Source organism: Antennarius striatus, chromosome 3, assembly GCF_040054535.1.
Source record: "Antennarius striatus isolate MH-2024 chromosome 3, ASM4005453v1, whole genome shotgun sequence".
In the NCBI taxonomy this organism is placed as follows: domain Eukaryota; kingdom Metazoa; phylum Chordata; class Actinopteri; order Lophiiformes; family Antennariidae; genus Antennarius; species Antennarius striatus.
Window position 1 is genome coordinate 25,642,661 of NC_090778.1, and position 19,378 is coordinate 25,662,038.

The window sequence follows — 19,378 nt, forward strand, 5'->3', positions numbered from 1 at the left end:
CATCAGCAGTTATCTACACTATTCTGCTGCTTTTAGACAGATGCCGAATTTCCGAATTATCTCAGCGCCAATCACAAACAACAAATTATCAGACTGAAGACGAAGCCTCTGCAAAGCTGACGTAACGACTGAGTTCAGACCTTTTTGACTGAACCATAATGATCAGCCTCATCACAACAGTGAACTCATGCATCTGTATTCAGGTATTCTGCTTCATTGCACTCACATATTTTCATGGTTTGTAATGTAATTTTTTTCCCCACTTTTTTTCTCAGTAAATAAAACATGGAACTTGATGGGAAAATCGTACAAGAGAGATGATTTTGGAGCAGATCCAAATCAGTGTTAGGATCCATCAGATTTGACAAATCCTGTATGGGCCTTGGCAAAGGTGCAACTCACATTCATTCTTGAGAGCAGAAGTATTTGATTGACCCCTTCCATTTTCTGCTGCTTTTAAATCCATCAATCAATCAACCAATCGATCCATTAGATTTGAGTTTGTAACATTAAAACCATTGACCTTGCTGAGCTCACCAACATTTAACTTCAGCAAAGTCTCTCTCTCTCTCTCGCTCTCTCTCTCTCTCTCTCTCTCTCTCTCTCTCTCTCTCTCTCTCTCTCTCTCTCTCGCTATTATCTGATTCGTTCAAGTGTCTCTCGTCTCCTCTCTGTCTGCAGCTCGGCTCTTATCTGTGGAGGAGATGCTCCTTCAGCCGCTCTCTGCTCCTCCTGGAGGTGTTTCTCCTCCTGGGGCTGTGTGTGTGTGTGTGTGTGTGTGTGTGTGTGTGCGTGTGTGTGCGTGCGTGTGTGTGTGCGTGTGTGTGTGCGTGTGTGTGTGTGTCTCAGACTGACACACACTCAGGTTTCCTTTTATCGATTTCAATCAAGACCCATTTAATGATCGATTTAATCAATTTAAATTGACCGGTTGGTGATTGGGGATTAAACACGACTTTCACACTGTGAAATGAAATATTTGCTCTGCAGCGCAAGTGACTTGAGTGTGAAGTGTGTGACAGGTCGGACTGGAATTGTTTCCCGTTTTGATTGAAGGTTTGAAGAAGTTAAAGAGCCACTCTGTCTGCGGGTTTGTTTACCAAGCAGAGCTCCGGGACAGGACAAGCTCTCCGGCCTTATCAGCGGATTTGTGAATGGGACAATAATGAGTCCAGTTTGATAGAGTAGCCCTGACAGGTCAGATGTCACTTCATCCATTAGCTCTCTGATGGCTGGCTGGGATAAAGAACGCAGGCGACATCTCTAGAAGTAATTATCAAAAGGATTCTAATCAGGTATAATGGCTTTAATGGAATCCCACGAGGAGCGTCATTTAAACGGGGAGTAATGGGCGGATTAATAGTCTTTAAAAAGTAACACTATATAAAAGGAATTACTAGAGATTAGAATCTTATGAATGCATTTTTAAAATTTCCTGACAAAAAAGTATTTTTATCTGTACATATTTGAAATTCTGATTGTAAAAAAAAAAAAAAGTTTAAATTAATTCATGAAACGCTCTGGAAAAAAAATAATTATTGTTTTCCGTTCAGAGCATTTTTAATTCGACTTTATTTCAAGTGAGGAAAAAAAACAGTTATAAATCAATACAGAATAAACAATAAGACAATAATGGACATTGAATAAACATGGTTCTAATATCACCAGCCTCTAACGCCCTGTAAGGAGGCCGGGAGGTGTCCGTGGCTGAAGGGCCCCTCGCTGCCGGCCCTTAAATCCACCAGCTGGTTGTTCCCGGTTGGGGGAGACGCGCTCCGGTAATTGCAGTTATAAACACCCCCGTTCCCAAATCCAAAAACGGGGTTATAATGTCCAAGAGTCACGTTATAAGGTGCAGAATGTGAACCTGCCCCGCACAGCCTCCCGTCCCGCACCAGCACCGGCACCGCCACCCTCTTCGGTGCGGGTGGATACCCCGCCAGCTCCAGGGACTTGTCCTGACTCTGGCGCTTGCATTTGTACCTCCTGTTCTGAAACCATATTTTCACCTGCGTGGAGGTGAGCTTGAGCAGGTGGGCCAGGTGTTCTCTCTCCGGGGCGGACAGGTAGCGCTGCTGCCGGAAGCGCCTCTCCAGCTCCGACACCTGGGACTGGGAGAAGAGGACCCGGGGCTTCCTGCGCAGCCGGGGTCGGTGTTTGGAGCCGGTGTCACAGTCAGGCGAGCTGTCGAGACCGCTCATCTCTGGGGGGTCAGGGGAAAAAACCCAAAAACAGTCAAATAAATGTCAGCTTTGGTTTGGATCCACACGATTCGTCTTTCAAGTACATTTTAAATTAATTACTCTTAAAATAAATATTTTTTTAATAAGAGTTCATATATTGCTTCGAGTTTTCGTCATATCTGCAGAAATTCTATATTAATATGATAATAAAATTACATCGCAAAGAAAATTTATGATATTCTCCTGCGTTTACTTGTCATAATAAAATATAAGACGTTCATTTGGTTGTTTTTCGATTTAGAACTACTGTTAAAATTTAAATACGGCAAATTATAGAATTTGTACCTATTTTTAGAATTTAACGCGTGGCCGCAAATCGAATTGTGACACATATTTAAATTCTTTAAGCTGATTGCTTTTGAATAATTGGTGGAAAAAAGTTGCAAAATGATCAACTTCTCCATTTATTTATTTATTGAAGAAGCATTTTTAAAAAAAAATCAAATTAAGAGTTAAGGAAAAACGTCGGGTCATTCTGGGCCACGCGGGCCACGGCCCAAATCCACCGGTAGGCCTAAAATCATCTTCATCTTCACCAAGCTTCATCTCACCCTCATTTATCTCCTCTTCTGTTGCTGAGCTGTGAGTCTCCAACAGTTTCTCCTGCCTCCCAGAGGCGCACGGCTCCGGCTGTCCGCCAAACAGGTGTCCGGTTCTCCGGGACGAACCGTGCGTCAGCCGGTAATGCGTTGGAGCGTCCTGCTCGGCAATCATCAATTCATTTCCAAAGACGTGCTGATGCTCCAGCTTCAAGATATCCTTCACAGAAAAGGGCGTCGTGCTCGAACTGGGATGCATCCCAAATCTTTTGCAGTCGGCCGGATCCTTTTTACGCACTGAGCTGGAGCTGCCGCCGGACGCTGCTCTCAGCGGGCTGATGACTGAGGGCCTGATTTATATCATTCAAGGGTCCGGCTAAAGAGCAAGGTAGATCTGGAGCCCCTCTCCACAACTCTGGCCAACTCCCACCTTTCCCTTCTCACCTTACACGTGCAGGAACACCTCACCCCCACCCCCACATCCACATCCACCCTCTCTGGATCATTAAGAAGCAATTAAGAAAAAGAAGTGGATGATCTGAGGATGAAGTGCAGAACGTCTTCCTGCAAAACCGATGAAGTCATCAACTTACGAGACATTGAAATAGTTTTTTTCCCCCTAAATAATTGCATACCAAAAAGTTTCTTTAACAATTCATGTGGATTTAATCTTTTTTTCCTGAATTTCTAAACAAGCTGACATTATGAATTTTTTTATGGCGTTTTCAGAAACAACTCCAGATGAATTAACTTGTTCTCAAAGCTGCTTATTAATTCAGTGTATACCCCAAACCACGCTTCTGGTCAACCTGGTAAAGCCACTTAATCAGCGCGCAGGTCCTCAGGGGTTGAGTGATCTTAGGTGATGTTGAACAGCTTTGCCATCAACATTGTTTTCCTGCAGCGTTATTAGTGTTCTCTGGCCACAACAAACAGTAACTTTATACCCGATGTTGTGGAAGTGGAGGGGCGGCGGCGCCAGCCGGGGATGCTTGACTGAGGCTGAGACGCGCGTCCAGGAACAAGGACAGACACGGAATGTCCCGCTGCAGGACGCGGGGAGATATATGGAGGCCACTTCCAGTGCTGTGAGTGGAATCGTTGATCGGTGCCTTGATTTGTGGCAGCATGCCAAATGTTTCCAACGAGGTTACAGAAACAAAATAAGAACTCACCAATGTTTAACGCACGGACCGCAGAATGGATCACGCAAGGATTATAGAGGAATTAACAGAGTTTAGTTGACTTATTCAGGTTTTAAATTAATTCACATTAACTCACAGTGATCTGCTTTCTCTTATATAGAATATAGTCACTTAACATCTAAAAACCGGCTCAGATTTCAATATTTTCCTTTTATGAGGTTAAAAAATTCGTTAAACAGTCCTGGCAATGTTTTTATTATATTGGTTTTAATAATATTATTGATGAAATATTTGAAAATTTGCATGATGTTGACTGCTGTCGTCTGTTTATTAATGTTACACAGTGTATGCATGTGTTGAATCGGAATCGACAGCTTGTGTGTCCATCTAGTTTTTGTTTGTTTTTTGGCTGTTTGGGTTTCTCTCACCTGTACAGGGACTGAAGAGGGAAATCAGATCGCAGTCGATCTGCTGTCGTCTCTTTTCATACGTAATACTGAGAAAGTCATGCATGAATCTGTAAAAGATACACAACAAAAATACGTGGTTATGTTCAGTTAACAATTAATTGGTTCACTTTCGGAATGCAAACATTTGCTTTGACATTAAAGAAACTCGATAAAGTTTATGTTATGTTATGTTATGTTATGTTATGTTATGTTATGTTATGTTATGTTATGTTACGTTATGTTATGTTATGTTATGTTATGTTACGTTATGTTATGTTACTGTGTAAATGAATGCTCATGGCTCATTCCATGAGTAGTGGACTCCTGACAGAAATCAAACGTGTAACAAATAAGAGCTGGTGCTCCACAGCGCCACCTGCTGGTAACATATACCCAACATTTGACTTGTGGTAGCTTCTCTATTTGCCACTAGAGGTCACTGTTTCTCAAGTTTAATGACTCCATCTTCTTGCAGATGAACTCCAAAAGCAATTTAGGGCTAGTTGTAGGTCAGACACTTAAATCAGTAAGGCCTGGTGTTTTACACCATGGCTGAACCACTGCAGTAGTACATGTTTCTTAGGATGTATGAGCGTTCTGTAAGGGACTGCAACGGCTGGTCATTTACCGTCTTCAATGACAATAAATGTTTAAACTATACTTGTACTGTCTACTGAGACAAATAGAGGCAACAGAAAAGCTGGACTGCTCAGCCCTTATAAAGGAGAACATCCTAGAGTACAGGACGGATAAATCCTTAAGGAATATTCACAATTTTCTGTAATGACGTTAACTGTAAAAATGTGGATCATAGGAAGAATCTTTGCTCTATGTATAATCATATTATTGGTTCTATAAGCAAAGACTTCTTTATTGTTTTGAGGCATTTTTCGTACCATTCTCTGTTTTCCTCCTTTTGTTTTGCATAAAATGATCTGTATTTACTCGACTTAATCATTTTCTAAGCTTCAGTGATCCAGAGTCTCATTTTGCTAATTTGTGCATTGTTGTCACACATTTCCTCTTGCTTACACTTCCTGTGACGTAATCATGTGTACAGGTTGCTTTTGTAAACCCTGGGAACCTCGAGGCAAACACAAACCATATAAATTTGATTTAATCGGAAAAGGACTAAATTTACTTTAAAGAAGCAAAAGACCTGAACCCTGAAGGGTTTAGCAGGAAAACCCTTCAGGTAGATGCATCACATCTGAAGAATTGCTTGACAAACTTTGTCTCTAGAACAAACATCTCAAACCCACTGAAATACTTTTCAGCAATGATATTCCTTGAAATGAGTATGACTTATAAAATCCAAAACTTGAACCTCAAAAGTAAAAAAAAAACAACAACTCAGAAACTCAGACGTTGACGTTTGTTTGACACCTTGGGGATTTCAGCTTGTCTCCTTTGATGGGTAAATGACTTAATCACTTCAGCTGCATCCTCTGAGGGCTGGAAGCGACGCTCTCCTTGAGTTTCTGCGACTCCTGTTTCTTAAAAATCAAAGCCTTTCCTATTGATGCCACCATTTGTTCCCCCGCTGTAACATAAGAAGCAAGCTAAGTACAATTAACCACAAAATACCCCTAATTCATCATGCAGCAAAATAGGAGGCTGATGGCAGCTGAAAGAGGAGACAGAGTCGTCTTGTACTGTGTGAAATTGAACCCAGCCCCCCAACTATTGCTGACGTTCACAGCGAGCGCTGAGGATTACACCGAGACTGTGAGGGTGAAAATCGCCATGGATAAATAAACACAGAGTGGTAAAACAGGATGAACAGGTAGAGTCCATTAACACCACCCACAGGCTTCTGATGTTACACTACGTCACAGAAGTTTTATTAACAATGAGCTAAATCAGAATAAAAATTCTGCCACAAAACCACATTCCATTCACTTGCAATGGTTGCATTGACACAAAGCTAATACAGCTATAATGAGGGGTGCAGCAGTGTAACTACATGGGGTTACCTCCTGGAGCAACGCTGGAGGAGGAGGAGGAGCTTGTAGCTAACCTTTGACCTGCTGAAGAACCAATGATTTTCATAGAATGAATGATGATGAACCTCCTGACTTGCCCCGTGCAGAATGATCAGATTGAATGATTACCCTCAGCGTTTTCTACCAAGTGGCAGTTCTCGTGTCACATGTTCCACATCATATGGGAACAGAACATTTCCATACACTTGGACATAATGTGTTGAAGTTCCACACGTCATATTTCAAACTCTTTCCACCTTATCAGACAGCATATGCAAACATTTTGCCCACATAAAATTCAATATTTGCACTGCTGCTTGTTGAAAGCTTGCCAGTGAGCACTGACGTAAATAGTCAGACAGTTGTTTACATTTGAAACACTCATTCACACACAGACCTGAATGATGGTTTAACTCTATTTACTCTGGAGCATGCACACCTTTGTTGCCAAGTTGCGGACAAATTAGTGCCGCAATTGTTGCAGCAATGAGCAACATAAATAAATACAGAACACCCAACACCTTCCCTTTAAAATGTAGAAGCGACATCTGCAGCCGATGTGGTTTTAATTTAAAGATAACAAGGACAAGGAAAAGAAGGGACATTCCTGCTGGACTTCCACTGTTTTAGATAAGATGAGATGAGATGAGATGAGATGAGATGAGATGAGATAAGATAAGATAAGATAAGATAAGATAAGATAAGATAAGATACGTCTTTCTACAATTACAGCAGCAATCATCACAGCGAATAGGAGGATAGACAGCAAATATTATAAATAAAAAGAGTATTTTTATTTAAATAGCAGAAGTGAAGAGAAATTCAAATACACATACTGTACAGTAGACATACATCATTAGAAATATACAATTTAGAATTTACAGCCTATACTGGTTAAATAGATTGCGGGGCCCCGTGACCCTCAGACATTTTAAATAATCCTTTAAATCTGACATGACGGAGAGACACGTCAGTTTTGTGACGTCATATGGAACGGAGCCTCGCGCTGTGCGGTTGAAGACACTGGCCGAATTCAGCCGCTAGATGTCACTGTCTCACCACGTTGATTCCACCAGCCTTAGCGGAGGGACGAGCGGATCCACGTGTGGTTATCAATAAGTGACTATGTCCTACATTTGCTGCCATCCAGTGTCCTGCAGAGCGCATTTAAAAACCTGTCTCAAATTCATTTTGGCTACCAACATTTCCTCATCTCGGGTTGTGTTTTTTGTTGAAATTTAAATTCTAAATTGTCTGATTTGTCATTTCTGCTGCGGGTTTCTTCTCGTTTGTCTGGCTGTTGCAGGAAATAAGAAAGAACAAACAGGATTGTGAGTTTATACAATTTACTGCACAGAAAATGTTTACTTTAATATATTCAGCAGATCCAGAATCAAAAACCGCACTGCATACGATTCCAGGACATATCTAGAGATGCTTTGGCAGAAATTGGAAAACGCTCTCTCATATCTTCTTCCCTTCCACTTCAGCGCTTCCTTCAGTAAAAATTTGATATAATCCCCCCCCCCCCAGTCCTTGGGTATTTCCCCACAGAAATGAAGAGATAGCGATTGGAGTGGATTTAATCTTCCTCTGCTCTCAGTCATACTCCATTTCACTGCACATCTAATTTGTCACACTGCTGATGAATATGCCACAAGTTTCGTGGGAAAGAGGAGGACATAATGAATATAAATAACACTTGGAGAGGGGAGAGGCGCTAACCACAGCGCATTGTTCGTTTGTGACGCCGTGGATGTGCTATGGATACACTGGCATCCTCTTTCAAAATTGCTCAAGAGGTCAAAAAGAACCCTCCCCACACACACACACACACAAAAACGACTGCAAACAGTGGTGCCAGTGCGCATCCCGCAGTGCGCTAATCAGAAATGCATGCGTTTATTGCGTGATAAAGGAATTTCACACGATGCATGTGCAGAGGTTTTGTGCGGAGCATCACCCGGACGACTCAAATGTTGCACGATTTCATTGCCAGCTTTAAAACGACATATTAAACAGACAAGCAGATGGTAGGAATCGCATCTGCATAATTATATTCTAATTTCCCCATTATTCATTATTACTCTGGTTGCGTTTGTCAGAGCGGTGATGCAGTTGGCAGCAGCCCAAGCAACAGGCAACTAGGTGAATAGACAGGGGTCAAAAAATCTGTTCAAATGTTTCCTGGCAACGAGATGTTTCTCCGCGTCGAGAGCGGTAATTGCATCCCGATTGCTTTTAAAAGTTGCCTACTTTATAACTGCTGATGTCAAAAAAAGCCTCCAGAGTTTCAGATTCATGGCGGTGGGGCGGGAAAAAAAAAAAAAAGAATAAAAAACGCTCAGCTCTGTCCATGAATGCGCAGAGAGTGGATGTCTCTTTAAAGATGATAGGATCTGTGCGCGAAGCTGCTGCATCACCTATCCATGAGACTGGAAGCGGCTGATGAGAAAAGCCCTTCAGGACTCTTCTCTAAATAGGCATGAAATTATATCTCCCTCTGTCTGAGATTAGCGTCCTGCGTTCTGCCCTCTCTTTTCCTCGGGCTCTCCAACCAAACATGCACTTTGCAGTTTCAGCTCATTTGTGCTCAAGTTTAAGAAAGTTCATTTTCTTCTCTGGAGGTTGCTCTACATCATCATCACCATCACCATCACCATTACCATCACCATCATCATCATCATCATCATCATCATCATCATCATCATCATCATCATCATCATCATCATCATCATCATCATCATCATCACCATCTTCCTCCTCCTGTAGGATATGTCCCATATATATATATATATATATATATATATATATATATATATATATATATATATATATATATATATATATATATATATATATATATATATATATATATATATATATATATATATATATATATACACAGCTTCTTCATGATACACCATGAGGAATTGATTTACACTCAGTTTCAGGATGCATAAATTGTACAGAACGTTCTCTCTGCCAGCTTGAATGTATATTGGAACATACTTAAGGATGTTTGGGGACTTGTGGATCACAGGCTCCGCCACACTAAAGGAAAGTCATGGTTTGAGGCAGGACACAAAAAAAACAATCCAATGTCACCAGAGTGGAAAATCATAAACCCTCAGAACAAAGGAGGCTCCTATACTGCACAGTATATTCTGTGACTGTAGGATATATGGACCATATGGGAGCAGAGCAAGAGTCATGCTTGAAAGAGCTTGTTCGTGATTATGAATCCACGGAGATTTGTCACCAACTCTGCATGTCCTTCCATCTTCCAGCCAGTTCTTTTCTTTTTCTGGCTTCAAACTTTACTGTTTTGGCTCACCTTAAAATCCCACTACACCTCACCAAGCCAGCACCAAATGTCTTGATGGGTAAAGTTGGCGTGCGGCTGGTGGAACATTTAACTAAAAGAGCAGAATATTTTTCTCAAGTAATTGGTGGAGTCCGGGATGGCACGGTGTTTTACGAAGAAGGTTCTGGGTTCAAAATCCAGATAATAGAAGCAATATGGGAGAAAAGGTGATGTTACGTGAGCAGGTTTGAGAGTCAAAGCCGAATGGGAAGCTCTTAGAGCTCCTTAAAAGCTGGTGGCAAGTGCTTGGGATGATGGCAACCCGAGGACTGAGCCTGTTTCCATTTATCATGTTGCTGAGGAAATTAGAAATGCAAATAGCTGTGGATATTGTCATGGTGTCATGGTGACACATTTATTGTAGACTTTGTGGTCTGCATGATGGAAGGGCCGAGGATGAAAGGAAGCAGCGATCCAAAAAAAAATCTGACAAGCCTGTTTTAGAAAACATATTCCAGTTTTTGTTCCCACAACATTTGACACTTCCACAAATATTCAAGAGGTCAGAACATTTATCCACTTTTAACTTGATATTTTTCAGGGTTTTTGATGAGACCTATAAATGTGCTCCCAGACATCTTTCAGACGGGGTTGGAATTGTTCTGCCTCGGCAATCAGAGCTTAAGTGTTCCTCTGAGCTCATGTAACCAGTATAGTGGGATGGAAAATTCAGTTTTCATCATCTTACACACATTAAAGCAGCGGTTTGTAGTCAAAGTGTGGCCGGGGGACCCCTAGAGGGTCCTTGAGGGGGTTTCTGGGGGCGACAGAATATATGTTTTGTCATGTGTTCTTGTTCTATAATGAAACACTGCCTATAATAAGAAATCTATAAATTCATATAGCCTTTATTCTGTGGTCTAATTGGTGTTGGTTAAGAAATCTTTGTCCTGAAAAAAGTTAAACATGTCAAAAAGGTCTTCTTTTTGGCAGGAGATTGTAAAAAAATCCTTTTAAATCAGTAGATATCAATGCAGATCTGCGATCAATGATGGATCAGAATCAGGGAAACAAGAGCAGAGCAACATATTTCATACCATATCTTGATAAATATTTATTTCTGATCAGCAAAAGACACACAATTGATGCATTTGTATCTTTCATGACTTTTCAGTACAGAGGAAAAACCCAAACATATACACATTATGGGTATATATGTATATGGGTGTATTTTAAAGTGCAAGTGATTTACAAGGGTCAATCATGCGTTACATAGCATCAGAAACTTCAATAATCTCTTTAAATTCTTGATAACTTTTAGCATCTGATAGTAAAATAACTCACTATATATATATATATATATATATATATATATATATATATATATATATATATATATATATATATGAATACAAAATAAACTTTACTAGTCACTGAAGCTTTTTGATTTTGTTTAAGCACAACATTTATCATCTAGTTCAAGTCTTGAGAGGAAAAAAGTACCATGAAGTGCCAGAAGTGAGGGAGTCTTAAGTCTCTGGTGTTGACAGGAGAAACAGTTTCACAGAACTCACCGTGGGTCAATTCAACAACGCTCCAGTACCACCTTTAGTGCCCTACGCCTGAATCAGAAACAAAAAGAAAGCAAACCTTCCTCACTTTCCCCACAGCCTTTTCTGGGGTCACCTAACGTGGGCATGTCCTCGTTGAAACAGACATTCAATATACAGGTACATTCTCAGAGATTCCCGTTATACATTTGACTCCATGAGGAAACAGTCAATTTGCCCTTGCCAAATATGTTTGGCACAAGGAACGCTTGTAGAAAATAAATATGAAGACACGGATAAAGACATTTAAAATGCTTAAATGCGACTGTTGGACTGATGCTGAGCTCGCTGTGAGTTGACGGATCACAGCGGCCTCAGGAGGAGTAGGGGGGGTGGGGATGGGGCATCCGGACAGCATCAGACAGGGATGTAACAGTTTAGCAGCAGCTGTTGGGTTTTGGATTCACCCATGGACGACAAAGATACAGACATATGTATCGGTAGTACATGAAGAAGCCCCGACCCTTCAGGATGCAGAATATTCAGACAGATTTCCATTCACCGGGTAAATAAAACATGTCTCAGTTGCACATGTGCTGAATGTTTCAATGCCCTTTATAGTGGTTAAGATGCAAAGTGCATATGTAACATAAAATAGTAACTAAAAGGATATTTTACAGTGTGACTATAGCTCTTAACTTCCCAAGTGATTCCTTCAAAAACTGCCGTCCTTTTGCAACCAAATGAAACAAAAAGAAATCTTCACAGAGCAAAAAAAACCAAACAAACAAAAAACATAACATTAAAATAAAACACAGAAAGACAAAGCAAAAGGAGGAGCGATGCCTTCACACCGTGAGAGCAGGACGATGCGTACGAGCTGCTGCTTTATTCATGCAGCATCGGCTGGCACTGAATGAAATAAAGGTCAATATCTGTGTTGCTGTGAATCCTCTGCATGTGAGATTATTGCATAGTTTTGAATTCTTAACATAGCTGTTAAATTGACACTGACATCTGTTTTTTTTTTTTTTTTCTGGGCTGTGGTTCACTCATTGTTTTACAGGACAATATATAAACTCATCTTATAATCGAACAGGACCGGGTTCAATTCTCTATGACGTAGTGGATCAAATAAACTCAGGGAAGCAGAAGAATTTCAAATCAAAATAAACGTCTTAATGTGACAAATTTTTCTAGGTTGGATACCTTAAGAAAGTTCATCTATTGATTAAAACTGCTGGACGTTGAACTGAACCCAGCCCTGGTTCAAAGTTAATCATTATATTGCTTTGCATGTGCAGAAACATTTTGCACTCTACTCCCAAAATATAAACTCAAACCGCCAATGATGTCATCAAACTTCATGGCAACAAACCAGCATCTATTTCCCACGGTTGGATAAAACAAACACCTGCATGAAGACACCTCTCCATGACGTAGCTCTGCAGGAATCTACTGATAGTGAATGATTGTCTCGGGCTCCAGAGGCTAGAAACTTTAAATCTGATCTGCAAAATATCTTCTCCAATGCATTGATATAGATTTCTAACCTCACTTGATAGAAAAAGTGAGGTTAGAAAAAAAATAAAAAAATAAAGAAAGTTTGAGATCGGTGGAGAAAGGTGACATCATCACACACGTCAATCTCATGACACTCTGGTCAGTGTTATTGAGATGTGAACAAACAAATGCATTTGTAGGGGCGTCTAACAAAATGTTAACTTTAAGTGCCTTTTTAGATTTTATTATTTGATGCTAAAATAATTTTTAGTTTTACAGGAAGATTTAAACCAAAATGTTATGACCAAGACCAAAGCAGCCACAAAAACTGATACTGCATCATTGTCATCACTTCACATCATATATAAGATAAAACGTAAATAAATAAAGGGAGAAAAGAAGTAGAAGTGATGAATATATTATAAATATTTACTAAAATTACAACTTGTAGAGCTAAACTCAGCCCATATGAAGAGAAGCGTCACCATAACCCCCCAAGACTTTTCTCTATGTGGGTTCTTGATGCTGGTGTTTGTTTTACTGTGATTACTCTTGATCAGTGTTCAATAATACCCCCCCTCCACCTCACCCCTGCACTGAACAAGCTAATCTAGCAGCCGTAACGACAACCTCCTTTCCAACCAGAATGCGTGTCAAAATAAAGCTATTGTTAGTTGTGGTCCAATGGAACACCCATAAAGTAGATCACCTGACTTGAATGACCAACCGCGTTCCCCTATGGCCAGCACAGAGTCATGACATGGGTCCCATTCAGTCACCAGACTGTCAGCTCACCATTTTTATTTCCTTCTTCTTCTTCTTTTATTTGGCATAGAGCTCATGGAGCCGCGACTGAACTGCATGTAAAATCTGTAAACGTATGAAAACTACAATAATGTATTTAAAATAAAAACAGAACATTAAATAATATAGTAGGAAAATAAATATCATTCCGACAAGGCTTTTTTTTTTTCTTTTTTTTTTTTAAATAGTAATTCTCTATCTCGACACTGGAAGCCAGCGTGTATGTCACGGTGTTCGCCTCCGAGAATGACGTCATCGGTCAGAGACGATGGCCGCCCCCCCGGTCTCAATGGCGAACTCGCTGACTGTGCATACACAACCGCCTCACGCCCGCCTGACAACAGGGATCCAGAGTCCGCAAACACAAACTGCACAGCTCAACAGTCATATGCAGTACAAAGCGCCTGGATGCAAGGACTTTTTCAGGATAATAAGACTTTGTCATGACCTGGACTATCCTGGCGTGCAGGATGATAATCTGAAAACGTGTTACCATGGCTACATCTGTCATCCAAAGGAAAAGATAAAACGCTAAGTGCTATAGCTATACGCTATTTTGGTATTTCATGAATAGCATTCAGGGCAGTTTGTAGTTTTTTTTTTGGTCAACTTAAGGTAACCTCTCAAAGGTCACCATGAAACCTCTGCAGACCTCACTCCGTATGAGCGCATTCCTTTAGAGGGCTAGCTATGGCTGTCTAAGATAACTTAGTATACAGTACATTTAATTATTATGCTAGTGTTAGAAAAATGGATATGAACTCATTTCCACATCTCATGCTCACAATTTGACTGGTCTCACTGCTGAAATATTAAATACATCTACCGATAATTTACCATTAGTGAACTAATAATAACAAATCTAGTGATTTCTAGGCGTGAACAGACGTCTGGATTGTGAGATTTGTGTTAAAGTATGAACTTGTGCTCTAGAGTTGTTGTTTTTTTGTTTTTTTTCTTCTTCTTGGCATTGAAAGACATCTTAAGGATTCGTCTCTGCTGGAGGAGAAGAGGAACGAGTCGGACCGTGTTGCAGATGCAACGAGCCACATGTTCAACACTAACTGTGAGCGGACATGTTGATGGAAGGGGGGGGGGTTCTCTCAAGCCTAAAGTTTAGGATATACAATATAACAACAATCAAACTCTATGGGCGTTCCAGCATTCCCTAGCGGTGCATATTTCTGTAACTTCCAGTCTAGCAGAGGAATGTATTTTATCACCGCAAGGGAATAGAGGAGCTTTCGTGATGTTTCGACAAGTGTGTGGAATCTGAGTGGAAGTTAGGAGTTGTCACTGGCAGAGCGCTTTTTGCCAAAACTACTGGCAGAGTCTCTGTTTCTCAGATTAGGCTGAATCTTGTACATATGGGGACCCATGGACCAGCGCCAGCTCCCACGGCCCTCCACTCCAGTTGGGATGGCGGCAGCTGCAGCCGCGGTGGTGGACGGGCAGGGCTTGTTCTGCAGCAGCTGAATAAGCATGGTCATCTCTGGGCCCAACCGCGACACCATGCTGGTTCTGATGCGGTCCACCGTGTCCTCATCGCAGTCCATCAGGCTCTGCAGCAGCTTCCCATAAAACCTAGGACAACAAAACAAAGCATCAGCCGGAAACTGACCAGAACCTTCGTCTTTCAAGCGATGGAACATCAAATCAGTCCACCTCTCCAATCCGTGAATCAGGGCAAGAAGAGAAATAGAAGTAGGTAGCCCAACTCATGCTGTGAGGTATGGCTCATATGAAGGGATGCATACAAGTGTAAAGTAAAACATTTTGCAGCTACTTATAGGGTTGTAGTTTATGGGGCTGAGTCGGTTTGAGCAGGAGTGTAAATCAGCTGTGGTCCCATAGACGTTTACTCCATTGTTACGTTATCAAGCTTTTACTTACAGATCGATTAGAGGAGATTTGCGGACAATATACAGTACCTCTGCCTTAGTCACATTACACCGGTTTTAGAGGTGCTGCATTGAGTTCCTGTCTGCTTCAGAATCGATTTTAAGGTTCTTTTACTGGTTTTTAAAAGTATTAATGGCCTTGCACCCTATTATTTATCTGTTTTTACTGTATCAACTCTCGCGGACACTGAGGTCCCCCAACACTGGTCTTTTAACAATACCAAAACACAGAACAAAAACCCCCAGCGAGGCATTTAGCCACTATGGCCCCCACCTGTGGAAGAATCTGTCTGATACAGTTGATATTTTTAAAAGAAGATTAAAGACACCCCTTTTTAACCAGGCTTTTAACTCCTATTTTAAACCCTTCTTATGTTCTTATCGGGGTCTATCCAATTTTATGTTGCTGCTTTTAATCTGCTTTCAAAGATGATATTAATCTTAAATAGCGTTGATGTTTGTCTCTTGTTGCTCTGCCGTGCTGGAGTGTGGCAGGAGGCGGGGCCTAACTGGTGGGCGGAGCCTCGTCTCCACACTTGTTCCTCATCTCCACACCAGTGCCTGATCAGGCGTTTTCAGAAGTCTTCTCCTTTGGTTCGGGGCCAGATTGTTTTGTTCCCTCGCCCACGCCTCTAGTTTGTTGGACTTCTTGAGTTTTCTTGTGTTTCCTGGATTTTTACTTTTCCGATTTAACTATGGCTGGAAGCATCTCCACTGGTGTTCTGCAAATGGATTGTACATCCTCCCAGTTTGGACAGCCCCAAAGGTGGTGCGGCCTTGATCCGCAGAGGTATGCCATGTCTGTTTGTGTGTGTGTGTGTGTGTGTGTGTGTGTGTGTGTGTAGTCACTGTTTTGATGTGCACCCCTGCTCTTATGTCATAAGTCACATATCAGCGCTGCGATGAGTGAAATGAGTCTGATAAAATCGGAATTCTGAATTGACATTCTGATCTCGAGTTTCAAAATAAGTTTCTGTTTTTGTTTCAAGTTAAAAAGATGTGAAGTATTTGGAGACGGTTTGACCAAGAGCTCACCTATTGGGGAAGTGACTTGGTAGCTGTGCCACTTCACCAATAGCATCTGGATTCGTTCGGGCCACGGTGCAGATATCCAGCTTACTGTAACACTCCTCTTGGACCTCGGATATCATTCTTTGGAAGGTGGAGCAGCGGCGGATGGTGGGGAATGCCTTTGAGGTGATGCCATTTGCAATGCACTTAAGGCTCTCCTTCACAAATGCTTTACCCTGCAAAAAAACACAGCAGCGCTTCATTCACCCTCACCCCCGACACACATGATCCGACACGTCTGACATGCAAGTAGCAAAAGAGAGAAACGTGTACTGTATGCACACTTGCTGAAATGAATCAGAAGGTGTACCTGAGTGTCAAATTTAGCAGCACTGTATAGGAAGGACTTGCAGATGTCATGCATGCCATCTGTGTCGCAAGTCGAGTTTTCCAGGCAGGCGAAAGCTCCGCAGCCAACTTGGAGGGCACTGTTGAGACAGCGTGCCACATCTGCTGTGGGCACAGAGAATGGACCATCAGCAGGGGGCGGTGGGGGGGTGGGGGGTGGGGCAGACAACGGGTTCACTGGGAATCACTGCGCACTCCCCCGAGCTCGTTACATAAGGGTTGCCAGGGTTTTCTCTTGAAAATGCGGTAAACAAAAGGGATTTTTTTTTTAATACTTTAGTGATTCACAAAAGACATGCAGTCACTTGACTGGTGACTGTAGATTGGATACCTTACAACTCGCTGAGTCGTCGACTCTGTTTGGCACAAGTGCACTTTTCTCTTGGCAGGGACCTATATTCCACTGTTTGGTTCTTTTCAGCAGAACTTGGACGAACAGAACCAGAAATACCAAAGACTTTCCTGAAAATTGCTGGCATGCCTGGCGACCCACACAAACATACACTTGTACACACACACACACACACACACACACACACACACACACGTACACACACACACACACACACACACACACGCTGCCAGTAGACTCTGTCTTTAATTTTTACACACGCTGTAATTATCAAGCTGCATTTGAGGCCTCTGCCTCCAACCACTTCAATGGTCTTAACGATTAACTAAGGACAGACTGGATAAATATGCAGAATTAATCCCATGGACATCTTTATAATGAAAAGCACATTCAGAAAATGCTGCCATATTCGTTTCAGGGGTGTCACATGACGGGCATAGTTATGAGGCTTATTAACCCGCAAGTAACCCTGGGCTCAATGTTTGCAAAGCCTCTGAAATCCTGCAGCATCATGCGGTCCTTCAGTTCCACAAAATCATCACAGCGCATCTCTGAATCCACACCATCAACTTGAATTTTTTTTTTTTTTACACCCGGATGGAGCTACAGAACCAAATCTGTAAATCAGCGCATCCACATAGTTGGCTTTCCTTCATCTTCATCCTAGAATCTACTGCGATGGCAAGCTGCCCGACTCCAATCCTTTTGTAACCACCATTGAGAAATGTCACAGCGGAGCCTATAAGCCTACTTGGCAGACTTCAAATCAGGGGCCCCATATTGACCTGCACTGTCAGATAAAGTCTACCGGCCCTGAGGGACCAGAGATTGTTCTCAAAAATACAGAGAGTGAGCTGCAAATCTCATGATGATGAAACAAATCCTGCAGAAGCAAATCAGCATCCCTGTTTCCCACCGCCTCTTCACACTGGGCTGTACCTTTGTGTTAAAAGGGAAAAGTCCACATTTGAATGAAGCCATGCAGGTTTTATGCCTCATAGTGTCTTTTTCTGAATGGTTATGAGGGAAGATGACTTAAAAGAGAGAAAATGATTCTCTCAGATGGATCATAAATGTCATCCTGACAGGGATGCATTATTTAAAAGACACAACTGATGCATACAGGGAAGAAAATGGTGTAGTCTAGTTCTTCTTCTTTTCTTTTTTTTAATTTGAAGGCTACAGCTTTTATCATTTAAATAAGAAAACCCTTCAAGTCCACTATGCAGAACAGTGGGACCTATGCAGCAGGCAAAGCCATATCAGCATGACACAGCCTGCGCTCTCAGGTGTCAGCAACAAGCTCCATGCTCATCTGTTGCCGGCAGGACACCGGCAAAAACCACAGCGTTAATCCTGCAGCTTTCTCTGTGAATCAACGCGCTCGCTCGGACTGAAAAGGCTGCATAGGCCAAAAATAACATGAGAAAAATCCCTTCTTAGTGTGCAAGCAAAGGTAAGGCTGTGCATATATAAGAAATGTGTTTTTCTTTTATAAAAATAAAATAAAAAAAATTTAAAAAAAGGCAAGCAGTGCGCTCTGAGATACGCAAACGGAACGGTGCGTTACTTACAAGGGCTATTGGCAGAGAAGCGCGGTCTCCTGGGCGAATAAGACTCGTTTTGATCCAGTTCATAGGCTGATGCGTTCAGCACCATCAGGAGAAAAAGTCCGGTCCTCAAAGGCATGGTCCTCTCAACACAGATAATACAACTAAATATAAAGAGACGCCTCCCGCTTTGAGCGCAATTCATAAGAATGACGCTCCAAAAAGCTTCTGCGGCGCAGGATACAGACCAAACGTAGGCTATTACAACAAGCTGCCAGCAAATTTCTTTACATTACCTCGCTATCCTTTGGACTTGCATGACAGATAGGACCGATATGAAGTCTGCATGGGTTTATATGGGAGCGCTGAACATTACGAGTTCTCCGTTTGGACCAATCGGAGCGCAGTATTCCAGACCGTGGTCCTGGTCTTTCCACTACTAATTGATAAAAAAAAAAAAATCGTTTAAATGAGACAAACTGTGGCTCTAACGCCTCTACTGGAAGCATATGAGCATAATATTTATCAAGCACCGCATGAAACAGGATATAAATCTATTTATATTCCACTATATCCACCGGATACTTCTAAATCCCCAGTTTTTCCAATCGTTATTCCCATTATTTCCTTT

The 19,378-nt window shown here is 41.7% G+C and overlaps 2 protein-coding genes across 2 annotated transcripts; both read right to left on the reverse strand.

Moving 5' to 3' along the window:
• Positions 1–1,661: 1,661 nt before the first annotated feature.
• Positions 1,662–3,041, reverse strand: nkx2.7 (NK2 transcription factor related 7). Its single transcript, XM_068310830.1, has 2 exons — positions 2,785–3,041; positions 1,662–2,196 (listed from the first exon to the last, which is right to left on the reverse strand). Exons 1-2 carry the CDS (start codon positions 3,039–3,041, stop codon positions 1,662–1,664), a joined length of 792 nt encoding a protein of 263 aa, XP_068166931.1.
• An 11,275-nt stretch (positions 3,042–14,316) lies between these two features.
• On the reverse strand, positions 14,317–19,035 carry stc1 (stanniocalcin 1). The gene is made up of 4 exons (XM_068311099.1): positions 18,772–19,035; positions 16,808–16,950; positions 16,462–16,673; positions 14,317–15,109 (listed from the first exon to the last, which is right to left on the reverse strand). The coding sequence occupies exons 1-4, from the start codon at positions 18,950–18,952 to the stop codon at positions 14,809–14,811; spliced, it is 837 nt and encodes a 278-aa protein (XP_068167200.1). The 5' UTR covers positions 18,953–19,035; the 3' UTR covers positions 14,317–14,808.
• Between the last annotated feature and the right edge of the window lie 343 nt (positions 19,036–19,378).